Source organism: Hipposideros armiger, unplaced genomic scaffold, assembly GCF_001890085.2.
Source record: "Hipposideros armiger isolate ML-2016 unplaced genomic scaffold, ASM189008v1 scaffold_25, whole genome shotgun sequence".
Lineage (NCBI taxonomy): Eukaryota > Metazoa > Chordata > Mammalia > Chiroptera > Hipposideridae > Hipposideros > Hipposideros armiger.
Genome location: NW_017731375.1, coordinates 2,510,379 through 2,528,872, shown reverse-complemented (window position 1 = coordinate 2,528,872; position 18,494 = coordinate 2,510,379). Strand labels below are relative to the sequence as shown.

The 18,494-nt window shown below is 45.4% G+C and overlaps 1 protein-coding gene across 1 annotated transcript in view; it reads right to left on the bottom strand.

Annotated features, from left to right (window-relative positions):
- Positions 1–18,494, bottom strand: part of TENM2 (teneurin transmembrane protein 2) — a 141,211-nt gene that overhangs the window by 31,075 nt on the left and 91,642 nt on the right. The window contains exons 10-15 of the mRNA XM_019635981.1: positions 17,298–17,318; positions 14,125–14,357; positions 12,775–12,929; positions 10,677–11,551; positions 2,446–2,621; positions 604–839 (exon numbers count right to left, since the gene is read on the bottom strand). Coding sequence (XP_019491526.1) covers positions 604–839; positions 2,446–2,621; positions 10,677–11,551; positions 12,775–12,929; positions 14,125–14,357; positions 17,298–17,318 — 1,696 coding nt within the window. The remainder of the gene's footprint in view (positions 1–603; positions 840–2,445; positions 2,622–10,676; positions 11,552–12,774; positions 12,930–14,124; positions 14,358–17,297; positions 17,319–18,494) is intronic.

The following is an 18,494-nucleotide window of genomic DNA, read 5'->3' as shown; positions in this document are numbered from 1 at the left end:
TTTAAGAGGTGTAACTTGTGGGTAAGTTCCTAGTCTGTGGAAGCTAGGGTTGGTTAAAACTTCCTACTGTGCTTGGCTTGTGATTTCCTCTTGGGAAGCCTTCCCTGATCCCCACAGGCTGGGCGGTATCTCCTCCTCTGTGATCCCACCAAGCCTCTATCTTCTCACTTAACCCTTCGGATTATCCTGCTTCTATATATTCTACTGGACTGTCAACTCCTTGAGTGGAAAGAATACCTTATAAAATATTGTTCTTCAAGCATTTAGCAAGTTACACGGGCACCAATTCATCCGTTGAACTGGCCAAACAGTGAAAGCTGAGGAAGAAGATGGCTAGTGTGAAAAGAATGCCAACACTCTCTCTAGCTCTAGCATAAGGTAAAACCCCACCTTTTTCAGTCCTAGGAAACGGGGAACGTTTTCCCCAAGGTATCAGTCCCAAAGGGATGTGGCTCCTAACTTCTAACTCCTGAGGGAAAGCCTTGCCTTTTCCAGGGAAGAAAGGAGTAATGGAGGCTTGGAAACCAGGAGATTTCCACAGCTCCTGATGACAGGGTGTATCCCCTGCTACTTCATGGTGATAAGCTGGGTGAAACCACTTACCCGGAGTTTCCTGCCAAAGATGGTGACTTTGCCTTTAATCTGTTCCTTTCTTAGGCGCCACTCAATGGAGTTGAGGCCATTCTCCATGGGCAGGGAGATGTTGCAGCGCCCAATGGTGGGGGTGATGGTGCCCGCTAGGACATGGGGCTCACTGTGGAAGCTGACACCCATCCCATTGGCATACATCACCCTCAGGGTACCGTTATTACAGAGCTGGTAGCTGTTCCGCACTTGATCTGGAGAAATGTAAGTGGGGGTGGGGACAGGGAAATAAATTATCCACTCAGTCATAAGAGAATAGAACCCTTGTTTTTCTAGGTTTCCATGGTACTTTGCAGCTGTCAGTCTCAGGCTGCCTTCAATTAACACACACACAATGGTAAGGTGAGTACAGAGATGCTACTGATCCGTGGAAAGAAAAACATTATTAATATGTGGCACTCCAGAAATAATTATGCTGTGATATTTTTCTTTTACTCACTGAAGACTATTAATAGTACCCTTAAACATTTAAAGATGTCTATTGCCTACACAATTTGTGTCAATCAAATCCTTGCTCTTTAACATATTTTAGCTTAACTGGAAAAAAAAACCAACCCCAAACTACTTAAATATATATTTTTTTCCCTTTTGCCTACCATCTAACCTGAAGTTGATGGTTTAGCCACAGGTCAGATCCACTGCAAATCATGTCTAGGATTCTTCAAGAAAATCAAGAGAAAAAGCAACCATCCTGTGCCTCATACTTTAGCTGCTGACTCCACCATGATGCCACCTCCACTCAAGAGAACTCTAAGGAGATTCAACTAACGTGAGGTAGACTGAGCCAGTCGGTGCTGATAACGTGCATTTACCTGCCCAAATGGAAGCAATGCTAGTCAATCAGACTTCTGACCTTTTCCTTTATCAGAAAGTTCCAGGAAGGAAATGTGAGTCAGAGACTCCTTTCACAGATATATTGCTTCCTGATCATTTGGTCAGAGGCGTCCAGCCGGGCTGGCCTCCGAGATGCTGGGGTAGTGAGCAAATGAGTACCTGTCGCTTCTGCGACTGCGGCCATCATGCCGAAAGACAGAATCTACATCATTAATCATTTGGCACAGCAGAAATAGAGTCATTGAAACAGGTTCTGTTGTGGGATAATAGTCCAGAAATGTCACCATTTATCTACGGAGAGGACACTTTTATCTTCTGACAACGGGCTAACCCACTGACATTATATCTTAATTAAAAGAAAAATTAATCTGCACAGTTCCTTTTCTTGCCAGCCCCTGTGCTTGTCCTGGACCGTATGTCATGTCGAACAGCAATAGTAACCGTGGGGTGGTCAGAAACTTTTGAGATCCCAGTCCTGGCAAGAGATTGCTCAAGAGCTTTGATTCCAGGACAACCAACTCAACAAACAAATGATTGGAAAAGAGAATCAGAATGATATCTTCCCCCAGCCCATCAAAAAAAAAAAAAAAAAAAGGTGGGCCCAAGAGAATAAACAGCCTTTGAGAAGGTAACTATGTGTGTTGGGTTGCTGGGAAGTGTTGGCGATGGAGAGGTAGGCAGTGGGGGGAGAGCATATGGGATGTCAATTGATAAGCCTGTAGACATTCCCAAATATCTAGATAATTCGGTATAGATGACATTCTCCTGAATTCGATTAAGTCATTTTCTACAAGGTTGAGCTCTTGTAGAGTTTGTCTGCTGTGGGTACTTCACTAAAATAGCAAGCTGAGGGGTGCGATAGGTCTCTGGAAGTCCTCTCAGGCTTGGTAACCCACACCTCTGGGCTTGGCTAGCTGGGTCTAGGGGTGAATTTTGGGGTGGGGTGGTGGTGTGTGGGGGGCTTACCTTGTACCACTGTGTAGGAAGCCTCCACTGAAGACAGGTTGGTAATTACAGTCACATCATCATCACGGTTGGAGTTCTCAATGTCGATGGTGATGGATTTCTCCATTTCCCGATGCAGACTGGTCACCACTCCCGTGGGGCGTGTCACATTGGTCAGGCGGCCCTCATGATCATAGCTGGAGGACAACACTCCAGTTAGAACACAGTGACTGGGGCTGAAGGCTTTCCCAACACTCAGAACCATTCAAGGGACAGGTGCATGGGGCCAGAGGAACAGGCTGGAAGGTGGGGCGACCAGATGATGCATCACTCTGAGGCCCCTTGTCACAGTCCTCAAAACCCCAACCTGCCCTGAGAAATTGTGGTGACACTTTCTACTACCCACCGATAGACCTGACTCGACGCGGTGCAAACATTTTATCTCCGTCCGGCTGGACTTAATTACGCTTTCCCAAGTAAGTGGGAACGCCTGCCTCTGAGCACCTTTTGCTTTTTAATTTATATGTCCCACAAAGCAACCAAAGTAATCTTTCTAAAAATTATCAGTTTCCTTATGTCCCTTCTCTGTTGAACTAACCACACTGTTTCCTACTAGTTGTTCAATCAAATGAAAACGTAGCACTTGAGACCATTCACACCCCTGATCTTCCACACTCGAATACCTTTGTCTAACTTATCCTCTCATAGCCTCTGGGCAGTCAGCCTGGGCCTAATGCGAATCCCAGGCCTCGGCTCAAGCGTGGCAGGCTTGGCTTCCGGGAACCTTTTCTCTGGTCCTATAGCCCAAACCAATCACGGCTCAGCTCCCCAAACAGCCTTTTTAGACAGCTTTCCCAGGGACACACTTGACCTCAGTTGTCCTCAGCACCCAAGTCTAAGGACACCGGCAATCAAGCTCTGCTGCCAGCAAGTTGCCTGACATTGGACCCTCCTTCTTTATGTCTGTGTGCCATCTTCACGCTTTTTTTCAAAGTGTGAAGTGTTTTTCCCACCTCCTTTAGCAGAAGCCCTGCTGTTCCACTTGGTAGAGCGTTTCCTTACCCTGGAAGATCCAGGAAGCCTGTGCCTTAGGAAAGGAAAACGGACTCTTTTCAAGGTCTAAATGGGGAGGCCTTTCAGCTCTCCCAGATTAATTGGTTACTGGAGAAGGGGTGGGGAGGAAGATGGAACACGTGAAGTATTTGCTTGGAGAGTTAAAAAGGAGGAAGAACTGCTCAGCCTCTGGGTGTGACTCCCTCTGGACTGGAGACAGGGACCAAGGTGGCGGGTTCTGAGCGATTGAGATGGGAGATGGTACAGCATGTGGGGAGGGCCTGTGAACAGAACTGCTGTGGCCCACTGGACTTTACCACATAGTGCCCAGGACATCAAAAGCCAATATGGAGGGTGCTGGGTAAGTGTGTTTGGAATAAAGGGATGCAGCTCTGCCTCAGGACTTTCAGTGAGGTGAGAAATTTTGCTTCTGTGGTGAACTGGAAAGAGTCGGCTCTGTAGATGTTTGAAGGCTGAAGGCGGTACCACATTAAGCTGAATGGCCAGTTGAGCAAAGGCTGTGGAGGACAGGGGAGGGGAGAACTGTGAGCAGGAAACCCTTGGGGGCCCAGCCTTTGGCTCTACGCTCATCACTTGCCCAGGGGACTAGACAGTGGGTGGGCCAGACATCACATTCCCTGGAAAGCTCAGGTGGTATAACCACTAAAAATATAGATAAGACTCAGGCTCTCCAATTCAAAGGGACTGCCTTGTGCTTTTTTTATCTGTTAAGGGAACTGCTTCTCAGACGGGATACAGAGATGTTACTTACAAAGTGACAAATTAAAATAACCTACTTGTTCATTAACTACCCTGGCGGTAATCCTGAGTGCGCGTCGGGGTTAATTTTCACTGTCCGAAGCGGTAACCCCGAGAGTGCCTCAGGGTTAATTTTCATACCTGGGATGCCTACTAGACTCTTGTTTGGACAGATTTAAGTGAGGAATTCCTAAGAATTACAGGCCTACAATATAAAACAACAAATTTCCATGCAAAACAATGTACCGCTTTGGGTACAAAATTACTGACATAATCAGACCGCCAGGGAGGTTAATAAAAGATGTGTTAAATAACTCATGATTTATCCATAGAGTAAAAACCTATGAAACCATCGAAAGTGATGACATGGGTTTCAGTTTATCAGCATGAAAAAAAAAAAAGGACATATTGTTGAGTAGAAAGAGTGGAATACAAAAATATATTCTCCTGATAGTTTACTTTTGGGGGAGGGAGGGGTGAAGAAATGAGTATATAGAAGAAATTCTCTGAAAATATGGACATCTTAATGTTAGCAAGGTTTACCTCCATGTTTTTTAGTATGTTCCCATATTTTAGGAATTATTTGTAACCAGTATGCCTAACTTTCATGTTTTATAACCAGAAACAAAAAGTATTTAAAAATAAGAAAACAAAAAAGGGAAACAAATGAAGCCCAAAGTTAGTTAAAAAAATAAAATAAAAAGGAAATAACGAAGATCAGACTAGAAATAAATGAAAGGGCTAAAAAGACAATAGAAATGATCAATGAAACTAAGGGCTGGTTCTTTGAAAAGATAAACAAAATTGACAAATCTTTATCTAGACTCACCAGGAAAAAAAGAGATGACTCAAATGAAATCAGAAATGAAAGAGGAGAGAGACGCCACAACTAACACCACAAAATGCAAAGGATCATAAGAGATTACCATGAACAATTATATGCCAACAAATTTGACAGCTTGGAAGAAATGGATGAATTCCTAGGAACATACAACCTACCAAAGCTGAATCATGAAGAAAGAATACATATAAACAGACCAATTACCAGTAATGAGAAACCTCCCAACAAACAAAAGCCCAGTGCCAGATGGCTTCACTGGTGAATTCTACCAAACATTTAAAGAAGAATTAATACCAGTTCTTCTCAAACTCTTCCAAAAGAGAGAAGAAGAGGGAACTCTTCCAAACACATTTTTACAAGGCCAGCATTACCCTGATACCGACACCAGACAAGGATGGTATAGGAACAGAAAATTACAGGCCAATATCTCAGATGAATATAGATTCAAAAATTCTCAAACAGATATTAGCAAATTGAATTCAACAGTACACTGAAAGGGTCATACACCATGATCAAGTGGGATGCTTTCCAGGAATGAAAAGATAGTTCAACACTCACAAATCAATCAGTCTGATACGCCACATCCATAGAATGAAGGATAAAAATCATATGATCATCTCAACTGATGCAGAAAAGCATCTGACAAAATTCAACATCTGTTTATGATAAAAACTCAACAAACTGGGTATAGAGGAAACACACTTCAACACATTAAAGGCCATATATGATAATCCAACAGCTAACATCATGCTCAACAGTATAAAACTGAAAGCTTTTCATCTAAGATCAGAGGATAAAACAAAGGATGCCACTTTATTCGACATAATGTTGGAAGTCCTAGGCAGACCAATTAGACATGAAAAATAAATAAATAAATAAATAAATAAATAAAAGGCATCCAAACTGGAAAGGAAGAAGTAAAACTGTCACTATTTACATATGACATGATATTATTATTATATAGAAAACACAAAAGACTTCACCAAAACACTGTTAGAACTAATAAGCAAATTCAGTAGAGTTGCAGGATACAAAATCAACACAAAAAATCTTGCATTTCTATATGCTAATAACAAAATAGCAGAAAGAGAAATTAAAAAAACAATATCATGTACAGCTGCATCAAAAAGAATAAAATATCTAGGAATAAATTCAACCAAGGAGGTAAAAGACCTGTACACTGTAAACTATAAGACAGTGATGAAAAAAATTGAAGACACAAATAAATGAAAAGATATTCTAGGCTCATAGATTAAAATAACTGATATTTTAAAATGTCCATGTTACCTATTAAATCTACAGATTCAGTGCAACCCCTATCACAATTAAAATGGCATCTTTCCCAGAAATAGAACAAATAATCTTAAAATTTGTATGGAACCACAAAAGACTATGAATAGCCAAAGCAATCTTCAGAAAGGAGAACAAAGCTGAAGGCATCACACTCCCTGATTTTAAACTCTATCACAAAGCTCTAATAATCAAAACAGTATGGTACTGGCATAAAAAGACACGCAGATCAATGGAACAGAATACAGAGCTAAGAAATAAATCCACACATATATGCCCAATTAATTAACCACAAAGGAGCCAAGGATACGCAACGGGGAAAGGGCAGTCTCTTCAATCAATGGTGCTGAGAAAACTGGACAGCCACATGCAAAAGAACAAAAGTGGACCACTATTTTACACCACTGACAAAAATTAAACTTGAAAGTAAGATGTGAAACCATAAAATACCTAGAAGAAAGCATAGGCAGTGCGGTAAGCTCCTTGACATCAGTCTTTGTGATAATTTTTTGGAATTGACACCAAAAGTAAAGGCAACAAAAGAAAAAAAGTCAACAAGTGGGACTACATCAAACTAAAAAGCTTCTGCACAGCAAATGAAACTATCAACAGATTAAAAGGCACCTTCTGAATGGAGAAAATATTTGCAAATCATATATCTGATAATATAAAGTCTTATTAAGACTTATAAATCATATAAAGCCTTATATCACATATAAGACTTTAATATCCAAAATATATAAAGAACTCATACAACTCAATAGCAAAAACCCAAACCATCCTATTAAAAGTGTGCAGAGGATCTGAACAGATATTTTTCCAAAGAAGACACACAGATGGCCAACAGGTACATGAAAAGATGCTCAATATTACTAATCATCAGGGAAATGCAAATTGAAGCCATAATGAGCTATCACCCCACATCTGTCAGAATGCTCATCATCAAAAAGACAACAAGTGTTGGCGAGGATGTGGAGACAAGGGGACCCTTGTGCACTGCTGGCAGGAATGTAAACTGGTGCAGCCACTATGGGAACAGGTATGGAAATTCCTCAAAAAGTTAAAAGTGGGCCGACCGAGTGGTGCATTGGTTAAGAGGTGGCTTGGGACAACAGAGGGGGCCCCGGTTTGGATCCCACATATGAGGGCCAGTGACACTGCCCTCTACAGCTAAGATGCTGAACAACAGCTCAACCTGGAGCTGGGCTGCTGTGAGTCGCCAGCGACATGGCTGCAGCCCCTGTGGCAGTGGGTTGCCATGGGCTACCGTGTGTAGCCGGCAGCCAGCGTGAGCGGCCAGCAGCCTCAGTAAGCGGCTGTCTAGAAGCCAGTGACTGATCTGCTTCACCTGGGAAGAGCACAATGATGGTGCCAACTTGGGCCAGTGAAACAACGTCCTCCACAACTAGACTGAAGAACAAAAGGACAGCAACTTGTCTGTTCCCCTTCCCCCAATTCCCCAGCGCTGTTCCCCTCCCCAAACTCCCCAATTAAAAAAAAAAAAGTTAAAAGGAACTACCTTATAAGCCAGCAATCCCACTTCTGGGTATTTATCTGAAAATAAAAACACTAAACTTGAGAAGATAAATGCAGCATTATTTATAGTAGCCAAGACATAGAAACAATCTAAGTGGCTATCGATGGATGAATGGATGAAGAAAATGGTACACACACACACACAGGAATATTATTCAGCCACGAAAAAGAATGAAATCTTGCCATCTGTGACAATGTGGATGGGCCTTGAGGTCATTATGCTAAGACAGAAGTCAGACAGAGAAAGACAAAAAAGAAACCAAGCTCACAGACAGAGGACAGACTGACGGCTGCCAGAGGCAGGGAGTGGGCATGATGGGGGGAGGGGGTCAAAAGGTACAAACTTCCAGTAATAAAATACGCAAGTCCTGGGTGCATAATGTACAGCATGGTGGCTACAGTTAATAACACTGTATTGCATTTTGGAAAGTTGCTAAGAAGAGTAGATCTTGAAAGTTCTCATCACAAGAAGACATTATATTGTAATTGTATGGTGATAGATGTTACCTCTACTTATTATCATTTTGCAATATATACCTGTGTTATCATTATATTGGATACCTAAAACTAATATGATGTTATATGTCAATTTTACCCCCATAAAAAATAATGTAACAACTCTAAGTGTTTGGATACGGGGTGCCTGGTGGAGTACTCCAGAACAGTGTCTCCAACTCTTGCTGCCAAGCAGGGACTGCGTTTGAGGTGCTTATTCTTGGGACTCAGGCCAGGATTGAATTCCAACCCCCGGTATTACCTGGACACCTACAATGTGCAGGTCGCCATGCTTCCTTATAAGAGAAGCAGCAGCAAGTGGAGATTCTACTCTTGGGAAACAGAGGATTGGGGGTGAGACCAGAATCTCAAGGGCCACATGGTGGAAAACACGTTCTCTTTAACTTTCAGAGACGATTCAGCTGCCTGTAGCTCTAGCTTTGCTGGTTTCCCCCATGCAGTGAGTCTCTTCAGAGCCAGGTCGTTTTTGCAAATAAGCCTGCTTGTAATTGCAAGAAGCTGTGAGTTCCTGTCACGGTATCTTGAGGCCGCCCAGTGAGACCATTCCAGCTTTGGCCTGTGTTGGGCTGGAGGACATTCTCTGACTCATTTAGCCAACAGGGATCCACGGACTGCCTGTTACGGGCCTGGCACAGTTCAAGGCACTGGGGACAAGGCTGGGGATAAAATGCATGAAAATCCGTGCCCTTACGACACATACCTGCTAGATGGAGAGGGCACAAAGAAACGACAATTTAAAATATAGAGAATGTCAGGTGGTGACAGTGCTAAGGATTAAAATAAAGGAGGGAAGGAAAAAGGGAGAGGAAGGGAAAGAGGGGGCAGGAGAGGAGTGGGGGGAGAGGGAGAGGGAGAGAGGGAGGGAGTGTTGTAACTTTAAGTACTATTGTCTCCGAAGAATTTAGCAGACGCAGTAAGACTTCCAAAGGGCATCCCCATGCCTGCCCCAGTCTCTATGTCAGGCCTCATTCAGACTGGTCCTTGAGAGTGACACTTTTTTTTCCTTAGTCAGGTGAGCCAACACATGATCTCTGAAGTGCATTGGGTCTTTAGGTGGAACGGCTAGATGGGAAGATGGAAATCTAGGAGGTGTTTGGGTTAAAGTATAGCTTTCAACTAACCTGGTGTGAGAGCTAAAGCTGGCACTCAGACGGTGCCTTCAGGGACAGAGTAACTGGCCCATAAAGTTTGATCAAGTTCCTGCGCCCTGAAGAGTGTTAGGAGGCTCCAGATGTCTGAGCAAGTCAGCTTTGCCCCAAGGATGACAGAGCACGGGAAAGCAATTCTGCAATGCAGTAGACGTCCAGCAGGGGGCAACAGCTTCCTTCACATTTTCCCAAACTCATTTTCAACACAAAGAGAACGTGAACATTCCTGGATTTAGGAGTGATCAACAATGTCTCTCTCTCTCTCTCTCTCCCGGTTTCCCCTCTGTGACAAGCCCTCCCTAACTTACTAAATTCTCAGCTAGCAGCAACACCTCGACAGAAAGCAAGCAAGGACTCCAAATACATAGGCGTTAACCAGATCCTTCACCCTTCAAGGAGAGCCAGATGCTTGCAAATTCCACCCCAGCCTCAGCCAGCAATCGGCAGGATGACGCCTTAGCAGTTTCCTCCAGCCAGCATCCCACTGGCTCCTACCTGAAGCAGCAGGCAGTCTGACCAAGAGCTGCCTGCAGGAACCAGGGAAAACAGCTTTTTGGCAAAACAAACGGCGGGACTATTAACTATGAGATAATTGTTTGGGGAAATATGACCAGCGCTCGCATCTTTTAATATACCTAGCACTTTATCTGTATTGATCTGCTTCTGCCGAAGAGGAAATTCAGAGTTTATCTACCTGTCTGCGCAATCAAGTGTGTTGCTGGACCCGGTGGCAAATTACAGGGGCCCCACCAGGATCTTGCCTTTTAGGTTCTAATTTCCGCACACACGGCAAACATGAATAATCAGCCAAGTTAATCAGCGCTTGATCTCCCAGGTGCCGTGCATGTCCAATATCCGGATATCAGAACGGCAAGCAGGCAGGAGCAATTGCCAGCTCTCACAGGGGCATGTCCAATGTCAGAGGCCCCACGGTGCAGCTCACACAGGAGGCAGGGAGAGGGGACACGAATATCTCGGGGCCATAAGTGGACATTAACGTCAGGAAGACAATGTGACTAAGCAATTCTAACAGCTACCTGGACAGCCAATCCCGAGGCCCGCTCGGGCAGGGTAAGCGCTCTTGGGAAATCCTCTCTCAACCTACTTACTCGTAGAAAGTCGTCCATCCCGTTTCGTCACTCTTGGTGGCCAGAAGGCCCGTGTTCCCATCATAGGTCATGAGGCCCAGCTCCAGGTTCTGGGTGGACACGACTTTGAGACCGCCACTCGTGCCCACCGTGAGGGTGATGATCTGGTTGTCGGGCATGAGCAGGTGGCGGGGCGTGCCGCTGCTGTCCCGACGGATCTTCAGGGAATTGCCATTATTGTCAATCAACTCAGTGACATCGTTGTCAGCGCTGTATGTGAAATTGTACAGGTACTCCCCCGTCACCAGGCTCACGGTGTACTGGTGGATGCCGTCGGCATTGAAAACATATAACTCCTGTTCTCCGGGGGACGCAGCCTCGTATTGGTTGAAAGCGTTGAGAACGGGCTTGTTCTTGCTGACCGCCCGGATCCGAATGTTTCCGAGGTCTGCGATGTAGATGGTCCCGTCTGGGGCGACAGCTAAGGACGACGGGGCGTTCAAGATGGCATCAGTCGCGTAGGCATCGTCTCCTGAGTAGCAGTTGCAATTGACGTCGTTTTTGCAGTCGCAGTCAGAGGCTGCTCCCGCTAAAAGGCAGATCTCCCCGTTGGTTGTGACCTGGCGCAGACGGTTGATCTTCTTCTCATCCGTCTCGGTGATGTACAGGACCCCAGTGTGAGAGATGGCAATGGCGCTGGCCGACTCTAGAGCGGAGTGAATGGCCAGCTTGCTGAGCGAGTAGTCAATGCCGGGGACCTGGCAGTGCATGGGGCGCCCTGCGATGATGCTGACCTGGTGGTTCTCCGTGATGCGAAGGATGACGTTATTTTCCAGAACATACAGCGAGTTGTCCATGGGGTTGACAGCAAGGTCTGTTGGCCACTCCAGGCGAACCTGTGGATGACATGGCTTCCAATTAAAGAGCAGCCTCTCACATGCCCAACGTTTAATGATGTAGGGCAGTTAGACTGGTGTTATGAAGCTGGGGAAAAGGGCGTTTTTACTAACACCTGTACGAGAAGTGCCCATCATCAAACCGTCTGCCCACTGCCCATGTTGATGTGCACCACGGTGAAGAGGAGGCTGTGTAACCAACATCTCCTACTATAATAGCTATATCACCTGTGCCTAGACTAGGTCACCAGCTCTACCCACAATGCTCTTCTCAGCCCCAGATGACTGGGCCAGGGTCAGAGTCATCACATACGGTTGGGCAGGTAGCCCACTGCATAAGGGGCTAGTGTGATCCAGCCCACACTCTGCTCATCAAGCCATGGGCCTGAGGAGGCTACATTCATTTAGAGGTGCGCCCTTTATCGAGTTCACAAAAAGGAGCCACGCAGTTGGTGGCCCTGACCCAAGGGCAGCCCATGCACAGGCTGGCCAGAAAGTGAGAACTTGAGGGTTTGCTTAAAGAAACAAAACGGACCAGACCTATTCCTTTTCTGCAGCATTTGAAATGAAAATCTCAGGAGCAAGTTGTTAGTTTGTTGTAGAATTTGAGCTGAAATTAATGAGATTGACTGAGGGCTGAAAATGCCCTTACAGGAAGGGTACACATATACCCCAGATTGTTTGCAATCCATCTAATAAAGCCTGGTTTCTTTTGCTGTACATTTAAGTGAGTCTGTGTTCTCTGCCACCGGAGGAGCCCGGACTAAGGAGTATCGCTTGGGGGAATATTGTAGCGGGCTCTGCTGTAGTTATTACTGCACAAAGTAAAGGTTTATATAGTGAGGATGCAATCATTTGAGATTAACAGGGAAGTTCTGATTGACACATAACACTGTACGGTACATTCTCAGACCTGCAGTAATGATGGGGAAGAGAGGTAATTACACAGTAACTCCTACCCTGTAATCTGCCACGGCTGGAGGATGTCACCAGCTCCACTTCTCTGAGCAGAATCAACCAAGCTCTCTCTCTTTCCCTCTCATTTTTAGCTGACATGTCCCATTCCATCTTGCTATCTAGTTCACCTCAAGCCTTCCGCAAACAAACTTGTGATCTGTATGGATATCTCCTTCCCCCACCCCACTTCCAATTCAAACAGGTTGCTGGTGATGCCAGGCCAAGACCCAGGTATGGCTTAGTGATGAAAAATAAGAGAGTCCGACCTGGGCCACATCCATGCTGGAGTCGCAGCTCAGTGGCCGGACGGCAGTGAGGTCATTGGAGCCCAGCAGGGTGGAGATGATCCCATTCTGGTCGACCTTCCGGATCATGGTGGCATCGACAAAGTACATGAGCCCATTCTTGTCAACGGCGATACCTGAGCAAGACGACAGGGGAGTGTGTCTCTCAGGAAGGAGCAGAGCTGGTGGGGATGCCCCACTGGGCCCTATCTTCTTGGGCCTAGCCGGGTGGGTCAGCACACTCAGAGCAGAGGCTCCTAACCTTCTAAGATGACACCCTTTCTCATGAGCACTGTGCTGAGAGATCTGCGTAATTCCTGGGGTGCTGGCTGCATCGCCACCCAACGGAAGAATGAACCTTGGGCTGCAAATGAACCAAGGCTGCAAATGAATGAATGGGGAAATAACTTTGCATCTGCTGCTGTCTTTAGGAAAGAAGTGATTTCCCAAGTTCATTGCTTGAAAAATCATCGGTAGTAAATTACTTGAATACCCTTCACATCTGACTGCAACAATGAGGGTGAGAAACAATGCTTCTTATGGTCACAAACTCCCAATTCAGAATATATCCTCCAGGAAGCACTCCCAATTAAGCCTGGACTCCACTTAGCACACGGATGCCCTGGGGCAATGCAGGTCCTAGCACTCCCCCACGGCCCCGTCCATTCCTGTAAGGCGCAGACAGCAGACAGAAGCTTCTATTCCTTTTGCATCTTCACCCCAGGGCCTAAGCCCAAGACTCCTCCCCATCCTTCATCCACGCTACCTGCTGCTTTCATGGTAGCAAAAAATGCTAATGAGTTGGACCCTCAAAGGACTGGTCCTTAACCTTGAGTATCCTTAGTCCCAGCAGAGGTCCATTAATTTCAAGAACCCCTCCCACCAATCCCAGGTCCTTGGAAATTATACCCATTCTTAATTGCTACCATGTATCAGGCATTTACAAAATGCCAGGCACTGTGCTTTAGACTTGATACATACTTGTCTCACGGAAACTTCTGGGAATGGCGGGAGGCCACCCCACGGGACTCTGTTCTGTCTCTAGCCCACATAGCTGGCGCTCAGGCTCATGGAGCTAATGTTTCCTTCTAGAAGCAGCCAGGAATCTCCAGGACCCATCACCCCTCTTTCCATTTGTAGCATATGTGGGTGATGAAGTTTACTTCACGTAAACAAGTTTTTTAAAAAACACTCACCCACGCACCACAGCAATCTAACAGAGTTAACTTATTCTAGGGAATGCTGTGTTTGGGGGTGCCCGGGCTGAGTTCATTCAGTTCCAAGAAGAAGAAAGCCCGGCTTATGGTGGGCTCTCTCTGGGGCAGCCTTTACCTCGAGGGCTCATAAGGGTTGCGTCCACGGCCTTCCCTCCATCCCCGCAGCGGGCTTCATCAAAGGGCAAGCATTGCTCCCCGGTTCCTGCCACGACTTCCGAATTCCCAGCCAGGTCTTTTGCGCCACTCAGAGACTTCACTCGGTAGATGCGCCGACTGTTGGTATCAGACACGTAGAGAGAGCCAGACACGGGGTCGACTGCCAAATAGTATTTGTGTGCTGGGTTGTTGCTTTAGGAGAAGAAGCACAGAGAGCAATGAGAAGGGGCTGTGCAGCTGACCTGCCGGCTCAAAGAGATGACAAAAATCCTAGCAAGACTCTAACCATTTCGAGTGTCTTTCCACTTTAGTGAACTGGAAAGAATCTAACATAATAACTTAGTGTTCGAACACATCATGGTTTTTAGCTACTTTTAATTGGACTTCAACTCCTCATGCTGTCAGAGAAGCCGTTCTTTCCCATCATGCTAAAATACCATTGCTTCCTTTAGCCAGTGCGTAGGAGCCCGCTTTGGTCATGCTTCTGCAGCTGTGTTCTGGGTGTCAGCCTCCTTGATTTGCCCCTGTGGGCTTAATACGTTCTGAAGGGGATTGAGGAGCACCTCTATAAGACCTGTTCTCCTTTGAATCTGTGCTTCCTCAGTGCTTCTGAGGTACTAGACCATTAAGTGCTTCCAGGGGCAACCTGGAGTTTGCCTAACTTTGTAATGGGAGGCTCTCCAGGGCCGTCCTTAGTCCCCAGTCTCAGGGCTTTCTAGTGTTCCTCAGGATGGATACACATAAAGTTGCTGATAACACATCCAGAATCTGAATTACTGGGGTTGGAGATACAGTTTTTAAATCTTGGGTAACAGTGAGGTCACAGGTAAGCACCAGGCTTGGCCAGGGCCCTATGCCACCCTAGGAGATAAACGGTGTGTGAAATGTGATTAGGAAGGCGTTAAGCCTCAGAGACCTGGCCCTCTTTCTCTGCCGTGTGTCTAGGTGTCCTGTGTGTTGCTGACTGGGGCAGGGTCAGATGTGCAGACTGGGCTGAGGATTAAGACACAGGAAACTCTCAAGTCCACTCTGACTCAGCTGGTGACCTGGGGTAAGTCTTGTGGCCTAGCTGGGTCCTAGGTTTCTTACGTGGGTAATGAAGACATCCAATCAGACCATCACTCACGTCCCTTTTGGCTCAAATCCTGCAGTTTCTTCCCTTTGCCGTGTCAGTCCCTGGCTGGAGGTTGACGCCAGAATGAGTGCTCACGCCCTTCCCATGCTGGTTATTAAAATCACTGCCTCTAGGGTGCAAGCAGCGGGTGCCACTGCGCCCCAGTGTGGTAGACCAGGCTCTGTGCCCATGCCTACAATGAGTGCAGGCCCTTTTCTCCCCTACCACAAATGTAAAATGATAGGAATAGAGGAGCTGGAAGAGGTGAAGAGAACGTGAGGGCGATGACAGTGTTGGATGCATTTGTCCTGGAGATGCCAGCTGGTAAATTACTAATTAAAACACCACCATTTGGGTTCTGCCCCTGATTTAAGGAAGAAAAGAAGTAGGAGGCTATTTTTAGGAACAATTTGTGACTCGAGACCATCTTTAATTCCAGCTTCTCCTCAGGTTGCTATGAAGACACATAATTGAACTAGAAGTCAAGGTCTTCTAAAATTCCAGCTCAGGTAAGTAGTTGGAAAGAGTGGGCTACGTGGACGCCTCCCCTCCCCTTCCCTCATCTTTCTTTTTTTTCTTTTTTTTTTTTGGCTATTAAGTCTTTAGAGAATGTCCATATATGCAAAATAAATTAGGGCAGGAAGGGAAAAATCCATGCCATCTTTTAATTAGATGCTGCGCTTTGTTGCTGAATGAAGAGTAGCTGGCATGGTCAGTGGGAGGATCAGGGCATTACACATCTGTGCCTATCTGTGAGCAAGATAATTAATTCTGGACTTTCTAGGGAGCCCAGTTCAAGGAGGCTTTTCAAAATCTCTGGCAAAAGAGCAGACAGTTGAGGGTGTGGGGTCAGTTTTTGCCAGGGGCCCACTCTTCCCCATGGCCTCTTACTCATTCCAACCAAGATCGTTGCACAGAAGCTCGGACAGATGGACACCCATGGTTCCACTGTGGCTATGGTGAAGGTTAAATGTACTAAGTGAGTTTGAAGGGCACTGCAGCTTCTTTTTTGATTTGTCCCAGTTGCACTGCCTGTAACCAGCCAATTTAGGGGTGCCTGAGAAGAGGGAGGCAGAGGACTCCGCCTATGCATGGCTTTCCCACTGACTTTGATGATCTTGTACAGGTAGACTCTACTCTTTGTCTAATTTTGACCTGACATCATGAAGAAGCCCCTTCCACGTTTCATCTCAAGGCATTCCCTCGAGTATTAAAATACACTGCTTTGTTTTCTCTCCTCTTCCAAGTAAAAATAAGGTCATTTTTCGTCCAGAAGAGCTTATGTTACATCCATTTCAGTGCACCCTGGGGCAAGTTGGCATTCTCCTAACTCTGTAATGGGAAGCTCTCCAGAGCCATATGCACATGGATGTGTGTTGTACACTGTGTATGTGAACGGTACCGGTATGGTTTTCAATAACTTCGGAGCAACTGAATGACAAAGGCTACTGATTTAGACCAAACGTACTTTGTCTACACCCTTCATATAACTTAAAAGTGATTTAACTCCATGCAAACCCTCCATGCATCTGACTGTTGGATTCATTCTGACCAGCAGATTGGCAATTAACTTGGTTTTTTTTTTTGAAATGACCATGTATCCAGGGGAAAAAAAATCATTAATGAGTTGAAAATGAGTTTTTGACCCGTTTCCAGTTCATTAAAGCTTTTGTGAACCCAGTCCAGCATTTACAAAAGCCAGAAGTTTGCCTCAACTGTTGAGCCCAATTATGGACCATACTGAGCAGTCGGGATAAAAGTTCGCTGAGGGTTCATTATCTTGCTCTTGCATCTCCCGGAAATTCTAATTACTGTCAGCTTATTGGGTTGCTTTTTGACTGCGTTTCATAATTGCTAAAGCTTATCATATCCACAACACACAATTAGCACATAAAAAAAGTTACTATATTTGGTACATAGAAATATATAACATTATACAAGAAGCACGAAACAAAAAGCAAACACAAGGAAGCAAACGAACCATATCAAATTACATGGGAAAGAGTTTTTTGTCTTACCTATGTTTAAACTCTTTATTTCTTTATAGAAAGAAAACAGAAGGAAAAAGAACAAACAGTTAGCTGAAGAATTGATGATAAAGCAAACATAACATTTTCATTTCTTATATAAAGGGTCCCCCAAAAGGCAGCATTTATCTTTTTTTTTTCTCTCCTAGCTGACAGCTGCTGGCTCAATTTCTTGGGAAGCACCCCTGATTTGGGATGCCTTCCAGCCATTGAAAAAAATCTAGATAAGAATGCTTGAATTCTCAGATCAGTAAAGTGGCTGTCACGTGACACAAGTGGCAACAGGTGTGACAGGTCTTCTGGCGAGTGAAGAAATGGCAAGCTAGGGACCTCGTGAGTGCCAACACCTATTGACTGGTGGTGGCTGCTGGGAGGGCGGAAGGAGAAAGATTCTAAAGCCAAATTCTCAGCTGTCAAGAGCACTGGGGCTCATTTGCAATGTCTGCCCTGGGTGTTGGGAGAAAGCCCGGTGTCACCTGGGCCACCTACTTGACATCGGTGCATTACAGGGTAGAGTCACTACCATCCAAGAAAGACCCCCTGACCACACCCAACTGCAGTGTGACACTGTTGAATACTGAGAGTCTCAGCCACTTCTTGTCCCTGCTCCCTGCCACCTTCCCTCTCCCCATCTCACTTGCATGTGTGGGACCCCAAGAGTGCATTCTTTCTTATAGATAACATCCATCAATGAAATTCATAGGTAATAACATCCTCCTGCAATTGGAGCCAAAGACTCCGATTACCATTCCTTCCTGGGAAACTAGTAAAAGTTTTGCCATTTTTTTTTCTTTTAAAAACAAAAACACACATCGATTTCAACAGGAAAGCGGCTAAAAGTTAAGCACATTAAGGAGAAGAGAGATGCTAGGTCCTCAGGTAAAGAGGACTGCTCGCCCGCCATTCCTGAGGCTTCTGGCTGAGGTGGAAGGACGCCTGACCCCTCTTTTGCTTCCTGCTGAGGGAGGAGGTGTCAGTAAAAGAACAAAGAGGGTTTAATGCCCTGATTCCTGCATAGGTGCAGCTCAGGCCTCTGCTGGGGGCCATCATTAGTGGTGGGTTTGCACAGGGATTACATTTTTATATTTTATTCCAACGTGTTAGTTTTTGCAGAAAAAAAAAGTTAATTAAATGATGCTGATAACTCCTGAGCTCTGACTGACATAGTGCAATTTAAGATTCATTCTG